At 42.3% G+C, this 18,397-nt stretch overlaps 1 protein-coding gene across 4 annotated transcripts in view; it reads right to left on the bottom strand.

The window, feature by feature from the left end:
• Window positions 1–18,397, bottom strand: part of FGF13 (fibroblast growth factor 13) — a 498,820-nt gene that overhangs the window by 165,418 nt on the left and 315,005 nt on the right. The window contains exon 1 of one of the 4 annotated variants that reach the window (XM_036919179.2): window positions 15,752–15,902. The exons of the other annotated variants lie outside the window; for them this stretch is intronic. Coding sequence (XP_036775074.1) covers window positions 15,752–15,776 — 25 coding nt within the window. The 5' untranslated portion in view covers window positions 15,777–15,902. Of the gene's footprint in view, window positions 1–15,751; window positions 15,903–18,397 lie in introns of those variants that run through there. 4 annotated transcript variants of the gene reach the window in all.

The raw sequence follows: 18,397 nt of genomic DNA on the forward strand, positions 1-18,397 counted from the left end.
CAGCATCATAGCCCCTAACTCTGCCAATGAGATTGAGGCTGAGCCAATTGAATTCCCTTCTTGTCTGTAACTCTGCTAAATGCTGAATCATGCTTTGCATCTTGGATGAAAGAGTAAGTTGATGATAATTACTGCCTCCAAGTTTGCTAAGTGGCCTCACACATTGAACAGGGAAGATGGCAGAGTTGTTGTTCAAACTGATGAGAGATCACTAAAATCATTCATGCCCCCAGAGAGAGATGAAAAAAGAGTGGCTGAGAAGACATTCCGTTTATTGGAATCAATTATTTTTAAGAGGCTACCTCTCCCTTGAAATCAAGAAGCCAAAAGGTTTGATTTCTTAGTATCAATTGGAAGAGGAAGGAGGAAACTAAACATTGTCTTAATTTCCCATCTTTAGAATGTCTAAGAAAGAAACACTGCTATTCAGCAGCTTTAAGAGTAAAAAAGAAGAATCTCCAATAATGTGATTTTTAAAAATGTGGTTAAAGTGGACACACAGTTCTTCAACAGGTGGGCAGCATCACGATGCCATGGTAGTTGCCCACTGCCACAATCTTACTGATTGTAGAGGCATTACTTACTCCAATGCCTCTACTTACAGGCAATGGAGATACCCAGCTTAACTCACCCTAGTCTTCCAGGAGTTACAAGTGTAGCAGATGGAAAAGCAAGTCAACAATGAACATACAATGTGGGATAGTACATATGAAGGCTATGGGATCACCCATGGTACCCAGAGTAGTGTTTGCATGAGGAAAGCATCACGGATCAAGGTGCACCATTCTGGGTTTTGTGCAGAAGGAGGAAAGGCAGGCAAAGCAGGGGAAATCTCATGAAGAGAGTCAAGAGGCATGAAAGTCCACAGCATGAATGGGGAAAGACAAGTGGTCCAGTATGCCTGGATAAGGGTATTTGAGAAGAAATGAAACCAGGAGAATTTGGACATAGTTACAATGTATTAAACACTGGGACAAAGGATTAGACAGGGGATTATGGAATCCAAACTTGGAGATGGAAATGTAAAGGGTACCTTGAAGATACTTCAATTAAATTCCCCAATATAATTATTCCTATACTACTGTAAGTACAATGAATAATACCATGGCCACCAGTGTCATCATTTTTGAGCACTTATTAGGTTCTAGTTTCTATGTTTGGTGATAGACGTTGTTCAGTGTTATGCATTGTTTCCTTGATACGCATTTGATCCTCAAAATAATTATATCATGTCCATATCATTATACCCATTTAAGAGATCAGAACATTTCACCAGTAAATTATATTTGTACACAGGATAGAGGAAGCACAGGAATGAGCCTATAACTCATTTTCCTGGATTCTCTACCCCTGCTAATTAGCACCAAAAGGTGTCCTGTCTCCAGGGCTCCTTTGCCATATTTATATTCCAAAAGACAGCATAGCCAGTGGGAAGGAAAAAGCTAGAATTGTAAGGAAGAGAGAACAACTGCTCGAGAACGAGGTCATCAAAGAGGCAGGAAAAATGTGATCTGCAGCATGTCCAGAAAGGAGGATTAATTCTGAGTGGAAAGAAATATTTCCTGTGAGATGGGGACTGGAATGGACGGTGACTGCAAATTCTGGTAAGTGTGAAGGGGCAGAAGAAGGATACTGAGGGAGGTCACCTGGACTTTGTTCTGCAACACTGGGAGTCCCGCTACTGAGCAGGTGTGATAGTTAATTGTGTGTGTCAACTTGACTGGGCTGAGGGATTCTCAGATGACTGATAAAACATTATTTCTGGTGTGTCTAAGAGGGTGTTTCCGGAGGAGATTAACATCTGAATCAATAGACTAAGTAAAGTACATTGCTTCCCCCAGTGCCTCCAGTCCACTGAGGGCCTGAGTAAAACAAAAAGGTAGAGGAAGGAAGAATTTGCCTTGGTGTGGGCTGGGACATCCATCTTCACCTGAGCTCATACATTGGTCCTCCTGGTTCTCTGGGCTTCTGGCTCTGAATAGGACACCACTGACCCTCCCATTTTTGGGCTTTTGACTCAAACTGGGACTTCTACCATTGGCTCCCCTGTTCCTTAGGCCTTTGGATTAGACTGAATTAGACCACGAGCTCCCTTGGTTCTCCAGCTTGCAGATGGCTGATTATGGGACTTCTAGGCCTCCACTGCATGAGCCAATTCCTATAATCAATCAATTTCTCTCTCTAGATAGATGTTCTCCTGTGTTCTCTACCCCTGCCAATTATTTCTATACACATATGTACATAGCTCCTATTTTCTGTCCCTCCAGAGAATCCTAGGTAATATAGTAGGCTTCAGATGGGGCAGAAACTTGATCCATGTGACAGAAGCTTAGAAAATCTGTAGGAGATCAGAGAGGAGCTGAAAGGACACATGACTCGATGACTTCAGTGCATATCCTGGATGCACTTTCCCTACTCACTTTTCAGTGTAAAGAATCACTAGGTGAAACTCTTCTTTTACTAGGTCCCGCAGTATAAATAACCTAAAAAATTAGAACGTGACCAATTATGACAGTTTTTGTAAAAACTAACCTTATTCTTATTCTTAGGGATAAAAACCATGTCTTAACAATGGAGCTGTGTCACAGATGTTGGACATTAATACAGGTCAAGTTTCATGGAATTCTACCTAAATTCTGTGTAAGCATATTCGAAGAGCCCATAATAATGACATTTAGCCGTTAAAGAGAAGGAATCAGAAGTGGTTAGGATTTGCTGTGTTGAAAAGCCTCTAACTCACATGCTTTCCTTCACTTATCCTGTAGCTTCATAACCCCTAAGGCAAAGGAATGCTGCTTTTCTGCTTCAGTGAGCAGACTATCACATCTGGCTGCAAGGGAATTATATGCCCTACTTGATTTGTACTTAAGAATGGTATTTGTGCTCAGACGTTTTCTCCTTTGGGCATTCCCCCCACCACACAGGTAGCTCCCTATCCATTTCTAATGTAGACAGGACCACTAGCCCAGGGGGGTGAGCAAAGCATTCCTTTAAAAAGGATGACTCTTGGCCCACTGGAAAAGACCACGGCAAGGTTGGACTGTCATTTCACTCACCTTCTTTTCTCCTCCCCATCACTGCAGCACCTTGGTTATAAATGATGAACGTGGTGGTCAAAATAACTGTTTCGCTAGTCTTAGGAGTTGCTCACAGGGACAATGTATACATACTAGTTGAAAACCATGGTCTTTGGAGTTAGAAGTGGGTTCAAATCCCAGCTCCACAGGTTACCAGCTAGTTGACTTTTAGCAAGTAAATTCAAATTCATGCTCCAAGTGTCCATCTTCTTATCTTGAAATTAGGGGCAAACAGTAAGATCAAACATAATATTGTTGTTGGTAGGATTACAAAAGATAATGCATGTAAAGCTTTAGCATGGCACTTCACACATAGTGGGTACAGCTCAATAAATATAATTCAGTGATTCCTCTTGTCTTTCCTTCAAAGGGAAAAGTAACTTGTCCTTTACCTTTCCAAGCTCCCATGATAAGCATGCAAACCCTTTCAAAATGGACTGCTATGGTTAAGAACTTGACCTCTGGACTATGACAGCCCAAGTGTGAGTCTCTGTTTTGCGACTTACAAGCCATGTGACCTCAGGCAAGTTACCTAAGCCCCAGTTTTCTCATCTGCAAAATGGGAATGAAATGAAATCATGTATGTAAAGCACAGTGATTGGCTATAGTATACACAAAAAAATGTAGACAATTGATATTATTATTGGGTAGGCTCACTCTTGGCTCATGAAGATGGTATTTTCCAGAGGCAATCTGGCAAAAATTGAGTTCTATGTTTCCCAACAATTGTGTCCAAAGCTCCACACTATACTTGGTTCCCTGGTGGCAGCCAAACTTTTGTCCAGAAAAGTGTGACCCCTGCAATGGTGGTTCTCACAGTGCATGTGAGGGTATTTGCAGAAATAGCATCTAATGAAAAGCTTTTCCTGATTGAAAAGCAACCCATCCTCTCAGTCCCTGTCAGTTCAGCTTTCTCCTCAAATAGAGCCTTTCTAGAAGATCACTACATCTGTTCTTTCTTAAATATTTGGCTGGGCCGTTTCCCAGAGGACCTTAGTATTATAACTTCTCAGAGTTTTGGGATGATTTGTCCAATGCATTAGGTGCTGTTGGGAATGAGTCTGCTATTTCTGAAAATCTCTTTCCTCTTTCAGGCTAAATGAATACAATTAGACAACATATGCCCACAATGTATTCATGGCACTCAGGTGGTCTAAAAGCTGGCACACCCCTTAAATGCCTAACGCATTTCCCTACAAGTCATTTACTATGTTTAAACAAAATCCATTCAAAAAAAAAACAAGGAGTGGTGCCTTTTCACAAAATACAAAACATAAAAACACAGGTCTAAAGTGCAAATTTCCCAAGTGGTAAGATGAAAGACCTGAAAGAGACTATTTCATGAAGTATTCTAGGCATGAAAGCCTCTTCATGATCCACGAACTATACCGAAACAGACAAATCAAACGCAAAGAACGCTGCTAAGGGAAGGAATCAAACCACATAGCCCAAGGCAGCTATCCCTTACTTTACCTAATACAGTGGTTTGAACTTGGTAAGTTGTGTATAATTCAGTGCTTATTTAAATATACTTTGGAAAGGCTTTACAAAGCAATCTTGCAGTGGACCTGTTAGTAAAATGAATAACTGCTCCCTCCCATTTACCTCTTTTATAAATTTAAATGCTCAAATATAGTACTTAAAGTGGGATTTACTTATGACCCAAGGGACCCAAGCTCAAAAGCTACATCTGTAAGCAACTTTAATTCCAAGGTGGACATCGTGGCACTAAATTGGTACACCGGCACATTAATGCATAGTACACAGAAAGACAAGCCATAAAGCTTACGGCACATGGAATCGTAGCATGGAGTTGTATATATAGTGGATAGCCTCCTCTATATGAGGTTGCACTCCCTGTTCCACTGGCTACCCTTTAAAATTCAGCTGATATAAAAGGAAAAGTCTGCCAGCTACTGGAGCATATGGTGGTCCTGGAAGAACTTGTATACAAGCTAGAAAACGGCACTGAATACCAACAACAACCTGGAAGCTTCAAATGAACAGACTGGCGTGTTCTGTGGTCCTGGGTGGGGTCTGATTGCAGTGACTGCAACTTCATAGCCCCTGTCTACTGAAGGACTCCCCTGAAGTGGAAAGAGAGTGGGAGAATAGTAAGGGGCATTGATATAAAAATGAAGACAGCAGAAACAGAAGAGCTTTCATTGGGGAGGGATACTTTGTAACTGCAAAAACAATTTCATATGAAAAAAAATGACATAGGACTGACTCTTCAAAGTCTTTGATATCCTAATGCTCAGTGCAAATCTCCAGGGCAGGGATTGTTTCTCAAACAGTTCTTATTCTTGGGACCTTTCCTAGAGGAGCATTTCATATGGATAATATATTTGGAAACGCTGCTCCAAAGACAATTTTAACAAAAATAAGAAGAACTAGCATTTATTGAGTGTCGTCAGGGACAGAAAATGTGAAACTCAAGAACCAGTCTAAAAGCACAGAGCACGATGAGTCCCATTAAGTAGCTTCGGACAGTGGCTAGAAAATGATGAGGACCCTAAACGTCCATTTATATATGACAATGGCTGGATTGGCTTCCAAATGATCTGATGAATTAATGACCCGGAGCTGAATCTTCACCCTCATTAACAATGATAGTAACAATAGTTCCCCTTTATTGATCGCTTATATATTTCAGCCACTATGGTCAACCAATCCTCAAGACAACCCTGTAATTTCAATCCTGTTATTGTCTCTTTTGCCCTCATTTGCCCCAATCACCCAGAGAGAGTCAAAGGTGGGGTTGGAACCCAAGTTTGCTCAACAATGAGTTCTGTGTTCTTTGCATTCCACTACAGCTGTCTCTCATGAACACACTGCTGAAGACAAATTCTGAAGGGCCTGCAGGATATCTTGAATAGTGGTTTATGCTGTAGTTAACTGCACCCAGTAGAAGGCACTGGGAGAAAATGATATATATGAATGGATTCTCACAGCTCAGAACTAAAAATACAGAAAAACACCATCAGCAACCCAAATGTTTTTAACCTGAAGTAACTTGCAAGCAAATTCTATGTGGAGGCTAAGTACCTTGATAAAGTAATGAATCTATTGTTCACTCTGCAATTTAAAATTTCCATTAAGGTAAAACAGCACTCAAGAGACAGGCCTTACTGGGCAACACATTCTGCGAAAGCCTTACTAGTAAGACAAACATGCCCTTAACAGTGACAGGAAACACACAGTATTTTCCAATTCTGAGTAGTCTTTTATGTATTATGAGGTAACAGAGGGTTCTGTTTACTTGGTATGGCTCACTGCCTTATTTCTAAAACAGCAGCATTGCAGTGTTCAATGGAGAAGCTTGTCCTGGGGACCTACTATGTGCCAGGAAGAAGACATAGGTCCTGCCCTCTATGGGAAGACAAAACCCTTTAAACTTAGACAGGCAGTAGTAAGACCTTAAAACAGAGGGGCCCAGCAAAGTTCTGAGAAATCAAAGAGAAGGGACTGAGTCCAAGAGGGTCTCAGGGTGGGAATGCTGGGGATAGATTCGGAAAGGCAAAGGCTGAGGTTGGATTTGAGCAAGGTTTTTAAGAGTTTTGAAGTTGACCAACTTCAAATCTACAGGGGTGACCCACGTTGTTCACAGTAAAAGAAAAGTGAAATATTTCTAGTTAAAATAGAAAGGCCTGACATAAAGAGACTCAATAAATCAGGTCTTCTATTCATGCAGAAATGGACTTCAATGCTTCTTTATAGAGCTGCCATCTTTATGGCTAACAAGAGATTTGCCAAAGCAGTGTTTTATGTGTCCAGCATAGCTATTACTCTAGAGTGAATTATTTTGTAAATAGAAAATATACATTCAAATTTAGCCACATCTTAAGCAACTGTTCAAGTCACAAACCTAGGCATTACCCCAGATGGAGGAGCCAATATATCCAAGGATCAGTTTAAATCACTTGTAGTTCAAAATTTAAATAAAAATGTATTTTTAAAAAACCTACTGAGTTCCCTAGTTCTGCCTGATCTAGACCCTCTGAGCCTGTTACCTGGGGGTACAAATTGGGGTAAAATACCTACATTACAGGAGTCAGATAGAAATTAGAGAAACTTGAAATGGCTTTTGGGCTAGACTGGGCCTGCAAAGAAATGGTGGCTAGGACTATTGCTGCTCCTCATCCAAAGCCAGATGCTGGGACAGGTGTGGGGAGAGATGAGACAGAGACCCTGCCTTGAGGCAATATTCCAACAAGGTTCTCCCATTTCCATTTGAAGTGGAATATCACTCTTTTTCTCACTATTCATTAAACTTCTCTGTCCCCAAAACCACCAGCAATGGGAATAGTTGGAGGAATAAAGCAGGAGCAGCTGTGGTGCTGATTCTAGGGATGGAAGGCTACCGCCTAAAGGAAAATTGGGTGATTTGGAAAACTCTCAACTTTTAGTTAGACAAATAAATGTGCCACCATTGTACCTGATGCTCACCCAGGAATAGCTGACACACTGGGCAGATGTGAGTTGTTACTCAACTTCTAGCAGAAATAGGTAAACGTGGGAGAGGATGGATGGTAAAATGTAATGTGCACAAGTCCCCCTACCTCCATGGATTTCTCCCCAAGGGAAATTGTAAACAATGTGATTGTCAAACGATGGGTTTCGAAATGAAAAAGGGAAAGATAAAGGAAAGTATCCCCGGCTCTTTTCAGAAGAGTGCTTCCCCCATACCTGATTCTTGCCATGTGTCTGGAAGAGAAGGAAAGAGATGTAAGTGCAATTGCCAGGGCAGCCCCAAGACAAGGGATGCTAAGTTGAGGAGTGTTAGAACTTTGATACCTGTGATTCTGAGCCAGGAAATAGACATGACGTCCAGCAGCTGGGGTGCTGGTCTACCAACCAACAATTCTCTCTCACCTCCAGCTTCTGACTATTTGTGATAAAGGGACCCTCCTTGCTCCAGAGCACTTCTCCACAAAAGGCTACAAAACAGGAGATTCTTCACATTGGGGTCATGACAGCATTAGTTCCCAAAGTCAAGTTTAGAGGAACTAAAAAGAGGAGCTGAAGGGTTACCAAACTTGAAGGATGCTTACCTCCTCTTCCTCCTCAAAGGAGGCCCTGGGAGCCTCCCTTGTGGAGAAAGCAGAATGCAGCTTAGGCAAGACAATTTGGGTTTGAACCCCAAATCCCCCATTTTCTAATGGGGTGATATTGCAAAGTTACTTAACTAATTTGATCATATTAACTCATATTTGAAGTGAAGACAGCCAAGTAGTCAGAAAATACTGCTTTTCTTCTCCCTATCCTCACAGAAGCCCATGCCTAGGCTTTATTCTTCTCAAAGCCAGCCCAGAATCGAGATCACCACTTTTAGCAAATCTGGAAAAAGAGAAGCCCATGGCCATCACCACATGGCCACGAAGCCCTCTAGCTTTTCAGCACTGAACTGCCCAGGGGAAAGTTAGTCCAGTTTCTGTTCTGACTACGCATAAAGTTAGGAAACCTAGCAACAAATTGAGTCTTATTTTGAACCACTCTGAGATATATAAAATAAGAAGAGAACTCAGTATCCATTCAATCCATTTTTCTTTTCATTTTACAGGTAAAGATACGAAGACCGAAAGAAGGAACGGACCTTGTTCACATTTACATAAGTCAGTGAGAACACGTTACTATGATAAGGGAATAAAAACTAAAAAACAGGAACCAGATAAACCACAACTGCTTTTGGAAGAAATAAATCAGAATATATATTTACTGAGAGGTCAATTTTACTCTATTCTTTGTCCTTTAGAAAATTAACTTCTTTGAACTTTGATGATTTTAATGTTTGTGTGTCCCATAAGATATAATGCAAGGCTTCCTCACATTCCCTTTTTCCCGATATCATGTGCTTGTTAGTGTAAAAGGACCAAGAGATTGTGGGGGCAAGCGATGCTACATTTCTAGGGTTGTTTAAAGGCCTCTGAGGGAAGCAAGCAGCCCAACACAGTGAATGATGTTAGTTGGGTTCCCATAGTTAGTTTTAATGATTTTAGCTCTTGGATTTTGAACTAGATATGAAAACATGCAAAAGAAAATTCTGAGAAATACTTTCACCTGTGCTCATCACCTGCTCTGTGGCAGAAACAGAGGGGACCAAGCAGCTTTCTGAGATTGAAAGACGGAAATGAAAAGACCTTCCTGAATGAAGTTGTACTGGACCCTGGGACCCTGACACGAACTGACTCACATTACTTTTCCTGTATGAGAGCTAGGACTCTAAGCTCCTAGAAGGCAGGAGCTTGGCCAGATTGCTCCAACTCACCTGTAGGAGACATGAGGGAAAACCAAGTAGGAACTCATTAACTGACTGTGGAGTGACTGATTTAACCAGAGGCCTCAGTTTTCTTATACCAAGTCCTTGCACTGAGTTCTACTGCAAAGTCTTTTAAATAATTTAGGTGACTTAGAAAGCCTTTGGAGGGGTGGAAGAATTGGGAGAGATAAGGCAGAGTTCGGATTAAATTGAAACTATTACTTAAGGAATCCAAGGAAGGAGGACTCGGGTTGTGATTAAGCAGGAGCATTTTGAATGGCCCTTCAAGAAAGAGTAATTTTTCAGGCCCTATCTTTTTTATTTGCATAGTTATTATACAGCCAAGGAGCCCAGGGGCTCTTAATGGGGTGCTTTCTCTTCTCATGGGATGTTTGGCAATATCTGGAGACACTTTAAGTTGTTACAACTCAAAGGAGTGGTTTGCTACTTGCATGGAGTGTGCGGAGTCCAGGGGCACTGCTCAACATCCCGCAGAGAACAGCATAGCCCTGGGCAATACAGAATTATCTGGCCCCAAAGGCCAATAGTGCCAAGATTGAGAAACCCCATCCCAGCCCTACAAAGGGCCTGGAACAGACTGATTAAAGGAAAACACAGTTACATCAACTAATTTTTACAGCAGGAAAGAAGCATTAATATCCTCACTGGGTTTTAGTTTTCACTTCTGTTTTCTGTGTTCATTTGGTGGTATTTTTTTAACCCAATGTTATCTGTTATCAAGTATTGGAATGTGTTGTTTGATCTGTTTAGATCTTCTATGCCGAAGAACTTAGGCACCACTGCCTGAAGACGGTAAATGCTACCACTTGAAGCACTCTGTGGACACAGGCCCATTTCTGCTTTTCCCAGGGTCCACTCTACTACCAGCAGGAATAGTACAAAACAGGAGAGAAAACAAAGTTTAGATAGTGTGTTAAATCACACCTTCTTTCTCCTACCTGCAGAGCTATTTTCCCTTGCTCCTGAAAGCCCTTTCTCAGGGCCAGCAGCCAGGTGAGGAAAGGATGACAGGATGCCCAACAGTTTCACAAGCTATAGGTATAGTCAGTCTTCTTGGTTAGCCGCCATGTTCCACTACTGAGACCCCAACCCACATTCTAAAGTACAGGATGCTGTCTCCGCACAGATTTAATTGAGACACAGTCAGGAAGGAAACTGAATGTTGTTAGGGGTAGATGCATGAATGCAGTATTTTTTATAATAACATTTTCCTGTCTTGGTAAAAAGGGCACTGGTGGCTGTAGTCTTTGGTCTTAGTTTAGAAATGAGTAGCAGTTTAATGTAGTCTTAACCACATAACTAAAATCCTTCATACCATCTTACACTATGAAAAGTTAATTTAATTTTTAACATCCTCATCCTGAAATCACAAAGCTTCTTTCTTCTCTTGAGGCCACTAAGGAAGAGTTACTTGACCTTGGACAAGGGGACACCCTGTAGAGAAAACTTTCATCCAATTCTGTATGGGAAATTAACATTTCCTTGGGACCCAAACTTGCAAATTCTAGATGAAAACCCAGCCCAATTATACAGATTCTATACCATATTGTCAACTCAACAGTTCTTCACCACCAAACTGTTTATTTGCTCTTTTGAAACACTAGCACTTTGATTCAGCAAGAAACCCTCACTGCTAGATAAGGAATTAATTTCCATAGACTAACAAGAGTGCACATGTTTGTAAAGTTGGCAGAAAAATTGCTTTGTTGGAAACTCATGTAATGTCATTCTTGATTGCAATATATTAATACAAATCTAAAACATGTCAGTTTTAAAATACAGACCTCAAGAGGCTATTTACTTTTAATTTGAATTCCCAGTGGTCCAATATTTTTAGGCTATTAAAAAATATTGAGCAAGCTTAACTACCTTAAAAAGGATAAACAACAAAAGAATAAATCAGTCTTGGCAAAGATTAAACTTTAGGTGCATTATGGAGAAGAAAAAAATCAATGACATCTTTACAAAGACCTACTGCTAAAGAAATAGCAGTTACTATGTGATTCCTCATCACTCCATCTATCAAGGGTCATTCTAACTACACTTGTTTCAGTGATTTATGCCAGTTATGTACAAGGCTCTGAGAAATGGTGAGACATCTGTTCTATACTGAAATGAACTGGGCTACAATACAAAGTCTAGATGCCAAAAGGGATATATGAAAGGCTTGCATTAAATTCCTACCTTCTTACTGAATTCTGCTCTACTGATCTATCCCTGCTTCCTGAAGCTCAGTCTTCCCTTGGCTTCCTTATCACCTCATTCTCCTGGTTTTCTTTCTTTCACTTCTGAGGAGCCCCTTCTCTTCTGCAGCACTGTAAAACATTGGTGTAAGCCTGGGCTCATGTGTCTACTTACTCTCCCTCCCTAAGCCATCTCCTCTGCTCTCAGGGTTTTAATGCCATCCACAGGCTGGTAAGTCTTAAATGTCTGCCACCTGTTAGAACTCATTCCTGTTTGAAGGCAGGGTCATGTAGTGCCTGACACACTGAAAAGTTGCTCAATAAGTGTTAAATGAATGAAACATAAAAATGGATTCATGGGACTTCAATTGGAGACATGTGGAGGAGAGCTGAGCTGTCCTACACAAGTCCATTCTAGCCAGTCAGAACCACACTGGCTCACCAGGTGACCATAAATGTATGAGTGAACTCGGGCAAGACCAGCCATGTGCAGCATACACCAGCAGAACCTGTAGACTACCTGTAGCAGACTTAGCCAACCTACAGACTTCAAGAAATAATAAATAGGTTCCTGTTTAAAGCCACCACGTTTGAGAGTGACTTAAAAATTCATCCAGAGCTAACTGCCAGAGCAGTTCAAATTCTGCCTTTCCTGCCAGTCTTCCCTCCTTGAGGGCAGAGATAGTGCCTCTTTTCAGTGCCATGCCTAATAAGCAGCAAAATGCGAGGCTTGCACAAGATAATAAATATCTATTAACAAATATATCAATTCTGTTCATGGTGACTGGAAGTGTCCATCACTTGCACCTAGAATTAGGTCAAATGGCCAGTCAAACTCAGGATATCAAAATTTATTAGTTGAAGAAGTAACTGTATGATAAATACGTATTATAGTGGACACTGTGTTGGGAAACACTGTGCTATGCCTGTGGTATCTATTTAATAAAGCTCTATTTAGTAGGGAGGAAATAAAGGATTCATGTTTAAATGGAGTCCTAATTGGCAAGGGAAATAGATCTCTTTTTAAGACACAAGTAACTACTCTCCCCAAAAAATGTGCACTAGAATAAAAGGTTCCTGAACTACCCTAATTTGCTTTGGGAATGTTTTTTCCTCCAATAAATATTTCGGGTATACTTAACCAATTATCCACTAAGTGAATAGCTAACCATGCACGCCAATTAGAAATTCACTGAACCAGTTCATGGGCCTTCTAACATGTATCCAAAATGCTACCTTCTCCGAGGAAAATCCAGTGATTACAGAGGAAAAATGGCTGAAGAAGGAACAAAAGAGAAAAGTGACTGGCTGGCAGCATCTATTACCCCTACTTTTGAAATGCCCTTTATTCTTCCTTGTTGCATAAAAGGAAGTAGATTTTGTTTACAGCCTGAGGCAGCCGGTTAGATAAATGATCTCACTCTAAGAATGGCCTTCTCTGGTCTTGTTTCCCCCGATGAACCATTTTAACTAGTGGAGTGTGTGCGTGCATGTATGTGTGTGTTCACAACTTCTCTGAATGGCAACAAGTGACCATGAGGGGCCCATTTCACTTGTCCCAGTGTTTTGTGTGTTTGGAAAAGAAAGAGTCAACAGAGCCACAACAGGGGCGCTGGCAGGTCTCAGAGTTGAACTGAGACAGCTTGTGTCCCACGGGAGCTCCTCACTGATGGGTCTGCACCTAATCCAGGGAAGTCACCCCTGCTCACACCACACGAGAAGGACAGAAGGCACAAATAAGCCCAACAGGGACAAGTCCCTGTAGTCTCCCTGCATTTGCAGACAGACTACCCTAAAGACAGGGCTGCTCTGGGCACCCAAGATCACTCCACTCCAAGGTGGGCCCAACAGTCCAGAGCGAGAAGGGAGCCGGAACACTCGCTGGGAATGCCCAAAGCTAGATGAGCTAAAAATAGGCTTTCTCTGTGCAGACCCCACCTCAGAAGCACAGTCCTCCCAGAAGTCTGCATCACCCCTTCCTTTGTCAGGGCAGAGCCAGTTCAGGCTCTTTAAGGTCTAGTGGTTCCAGGAGGAAAGCTGCAGCTTTGAAGCATGATTTAAGAAAGCTTACTGGGCAAATGACTCACAGTTAGTGGATGTTGACTTAGGGACCAAAGGAGAACTTGTGACAAATCTCGGGGATGTGGCTTTGCTTAGCCCCCGGCCGACTGCTTATACCAGCACTCAGGCCAGGGTGTGGGGAAACACGAGGCAAGTCTCCCAATGGACACATCACGTACGTGCCCTCTGCTGAGACGCTACAGACAGTTCTGTGGTTTTGTTCTGCATAGCTCCCTCCCACCGGCAATGGATAAGGCGGTGTTGAGCTCTCTGCTGTCTTGTACCTGGAAGAGCGAGTCGGGCTCAAGGTATAGGATGAGCTGAGGTAGCCCAGGGTGGTAGAAGAGGCCAGGCCGGGAGCTAAACAGACTTGCCTTCTGTCCCAATTAAGACTCTTACTAGTTGTTTAACTTTGAACAAGTCATTTCACATCTCTACACTCCAGCTTCCCCACTGTGTCCTTCAAGATTGATGACCCCTACCCCATGGGATTCAAAGATTAGCAAGAATAAACCTGAAGTGCCTGGGACATAAATGCTACTAAAAATTGATGGCTAAGTATCTAACCAAAGCACAGTGAAGAATGTCCTGCACAGAACACATCACGCACATTCCCAAGGCTCCTTCTCCATGCTCCAGGAAGGAAATGGGCCATTTCACGCAATCGCACTCCCCGTGAAAGTCACACAGAACAAGATGTTGACAGTGACCCAACCCAGTTTGGCAGGATTTTCTCTTCATGTGCCTGAGTCAGTTCTCACTGTATGATGAAGGGTTCATGTTCCAGGGACTCCTGTCGGCAGCTATTTGGTGAGCCGAGGTTTTGAGGTGGAAGGTCAGTTGGCCTGAGGTGACTAAGGACTGGTCCGCAGCTGCTTAATAAATGTACACCAGCACAGCAAATACACCCAATTCCGACACTGCAGATTGTAAAGCATTTGATCAAGTCAAATTTGCTGAGAATTTGCCCTGTAAACATTTTGAAGTTAAATCTACTCCTTTCCCTTTCATCTGAAGAACAAGACCCCCTTTTATTCTATTGTTTCTCTGACAGCAGGCACAAGGTCCTTCCAGCTCTGCTTCCTTAGTGTAGCTGGCAATGCGCCTCCTACAAGGATACTGGAGTAACTGGAGAACAAACCCGGAGCTTTCAGGGCCAGACTTGTCATGAGGTCCCGTCTCTTGTAATTGAGAGACCATGGACTTCAAAGAGGGAGACAGGCTGCCTCTGAGTATCGGCTACCATGTCCTGTTCAGGTGACCTTAGACAATTACCGTACTTCTCTGTCTTGGTTTCCTTATCCATAAAAGGGAGAGAAAAAATAGCTACTTACCTCCAAGGACTGTTGTGAAAAGTAAGGGAATGTCAGGTAATGTGCTCGGCACATAGTGAATTCTGGATGATTGTCAATTATGGTTTTCATCGTTACGTCCTGTGGGCTAGAGAGTACGGTTCCAAAAAGTGATGAAAGAGTGTTCACTGCTAAGATCCAGACCTCTAGGTAACACCTCACCCTGTGGAAGTGAGGAAGTGCTCAGAGCAAGTCTTAACATGCTAACCAGCGGCTGCAATTTTACTGAGCTGAGAAAAAATTAAGGAATAGAATCCGCTTTTGAATAACTAGAAATGACCTTTCCTTATTTCTACTATTATACGTGAAGAGCACCCCCCGGCTTAAAGAAAGGAGATTAGCCAAGTGACCTGTTCATGATTTTTATCTGGAAACAGCTGTATTGCATTCAAATTGAATTTAGATGTTCACTAACCATTGTGCTCTTCCCTTGTGCATCCTGGACAAAGTCATCACTTCCTGGAGGGGTAAGGGGCATTTCCTTTTCTTCTCTTGACTGCTGCACTCCATCTAAATCTAGGCCCACAGATCAGCAAGTGCCTCCTGAGTCCCTTCTGCTAACGACAAGTTCTTGTCATAGCAAAGCTGAGAATGGAGTGTGAGCATCATTTAATTCCCCTCAACCTAACATGTCTTTTCCGCACTAAAATTGCTTTCAGATACCAAACCCACGCATAGGGCAAGAGAGTGGACACTGAACATATGGAGCAACCATGGAAGGGAAAGGGCATGGGCTTTGGGGGTCCAGAAAAAACAGGTTCAAATCAAATCCTGTCATTTATCAGGGAAGTGACTTACCCTCTCTGTATCTTAGCTGGCTCATCTGTGAATTGTTGGCAGCGGCCCCCACGTCCCAGGGATTTTGAGATCGTGCCTCTAAGGGACTATGCACAGTGCTCTCACTGTGTGTGGAGGAGCCTAGCGGAACTGTGCTCTCCTTCCCTTCCTCCGTGTGGATCTGACCTTCCAGCCAATGTACACGTGTCGCTTCCAAACCTGGGCATGCTTGAAGGTTGACCTGAAGCTGTTCTGAGAATGTATAGCTTAAAATAGCTGGGGCTCCTAAGTAGAAATATGCTAGCACATGGGTGGAAGTGGACATGTGATTTTGATGTGTTGGAGTGAGTGTGGATATTGGCTGTGAAGCAAGACAAGGGTAAGTGTTGATAAAACGCAGGATGTTATATCTCTTGTTCCATACTTTCCCATGACCATTATTTAAGCTGCACATTTTGAAGCACACTAAAAAATGCTGTAGAGTGTAACAAATGAATGGCTTAGTCCATGTCATTTATGGTATTAGGAATGATTTAGAGACATGGATAGCAATTAAAGTCTCCCAATCATGGTGGCAAAGTCAATTTTCACATACATGCTCCTGTGATAATTTTGTGGTGATGTCTATATGATAAGAGGAAAATGGCTTGATGACAGCAACCTCTGGTATAACTTGGGGATGGATACTTGGGTCACAAGCCACTCAAGTCAACATTTGCAACCTTACCCTAGAGCACCAACAGTCAAGCAAAGAAGCAGTAGTACTTTTCTGGCATAATGGCACACTTCTCTCCTTTCTCCACTGTCTTCTTTAAGGACACTCACCCGCGGTCCTGAGAGACTCCTCCACCCACATTTGCAAGCTGAATCATAGTTTCATAGCAGAAAAAAGTGTTGCAACAATTGCTTGCAAGAAGGAAAGTTGGTCACAAGGTGGCAGATTACCACGCTCCTATGGAGAAGGCTGATTATTTTTCTAAAAGTGCGGAGTGGCTAAGAGGCAAGAGAACATGAGAAAGGTGTGCATGCGCGTGTGTGCTGGGCAAGCTGGCTACTTCACATGGCCACGTGTCCTAAAGGTCACATAAGTGCTGCTTGTCCAGCAGTGCCCTCTCATCACAGGGCACCTCCTGAAGAGGCCCATGCAATCAGCAATGATAAGAACTCTGAATTGACAGCTGACATTACACAACAGACCTTAGGCCAAAGTGATTTTTTTCTAAGGCAGCGATTCCGACCCAGCTAGTGCATCAGAATCACCTGGGGAGCTTTTAAAAAAACTACCTCAGCCACAAGACACTTTGCACGCTTTTTGTTTGGGCAAGTTATTGGTTTGCTCGTTGGTTTGGGACTGGTGTTGGGCCCCGGTACCAATATTGTTTACAAAGTCCTCAGGTGATCCCAATATGTAGCCAAGTTTGAGAATCAGCAAAGTAATTTAAAGCGGTGGCACCCAAAGTATGGTCCAAAGGCTTAGTGCTTATCTGTGAATCATGTCACTGGGCACATTTTTTATGTAGTTCAGCGCACATTGCTTTTCACAGCAAGACAGCCATACTTTCCTGACAAAGGGAGCAGTGCATTGATTTACATTCTGGCACACAGCTCCTTATCTCATCACGGACTGGTAACAAACAATTTCAGATCCCACACTGATTCATGGACCATAGTTTGAGTAGTACTTCCCTACAGATAGTAGGTGGGGGTCAGAGAGAAAGGGTACAGCTTCATTTTCAAAAAAGTGTGTTACTTTTCAAAGCCCAGCGTTGATGGGAATACCCTGCTCAGTGAAGCCAGCAGGGTATTTCCCAAAGTGTATTTACAGGATGCTAATAAGTGTTATGAATAAAAAGGGTCTGATAGCTGGAAGATGTTGTGTATCACATCTGCCCAAAAGAAAGCCTGATTCCTAATCTGTAAGACACCTCAAAACCTTTAATATACTCTCATGCATTGTGACTCTCTAAAAGTGGTGTGGAATTGAGGAAACATGTTTGACGACAGAATCTGTCTTTTCACAAAGATATATGATCAGTGTTTCGTGAAACGTAATTTGGGAAACATTGATCCGATTATTACTTAAGAATATGTGGAGGAGAGCTTAATGAATTCCTGCATTCTCTTCAGCCAGGCAAGCAGTTATCATTTAAAACAAAAGATGGAGGGAAAAGCAGAGCAGAAGCAGCACACACTCTTGCACCTGTCCTTAATACACGCGGGGCTCCACACATTAGGGCTGGACTTGATTTTGGGAAACAGCTAAACGTCATTCAGGCTGTGCCTTTTTGAATTGAGGACCATTCCTCCCTGGGTCATACCATGCTGGGTCAGAAAGGTATATTTTTTAAGTGGTTTACCAACTGGCTGTGAAGAAGAAAAAAAACAAAAACAAAAGGAGTTGCTGAGATATCAGAGCCCCAGAAGCATCTTGGCAACTCAGTCCTTGATGGAACAGCTTTGAAGGGGGCAGTGCCCATATGGAGAGACAATTTCCAGACATTTTCAAGTATCAACACTTAGATTTTTGACTTATTTTTAAAAATCCAAATCACCACCCTACACTGTCATCCATCCTATAGACGTTTCCAAGCACTTTCCCAGAGCACTGTTGTTTTAAACATAAATACTTTAAACGGGACATCAGTGTTGGTGTCACACAGGAGAAAC

This window comes from Manis pentadactyla, chromosome X (assembly GCF_030020395.1).
Source record: "Manis pentadactyla isolate mManPen7 chromosome X, mManPen7.hap1, whole genome shotgun sequence".
Lineage (NCBI taxonomy): Eukaryota > Metazoa > Chordata > Mammalia > Pholidota > Manidae > Manis > Manis pentadactyla.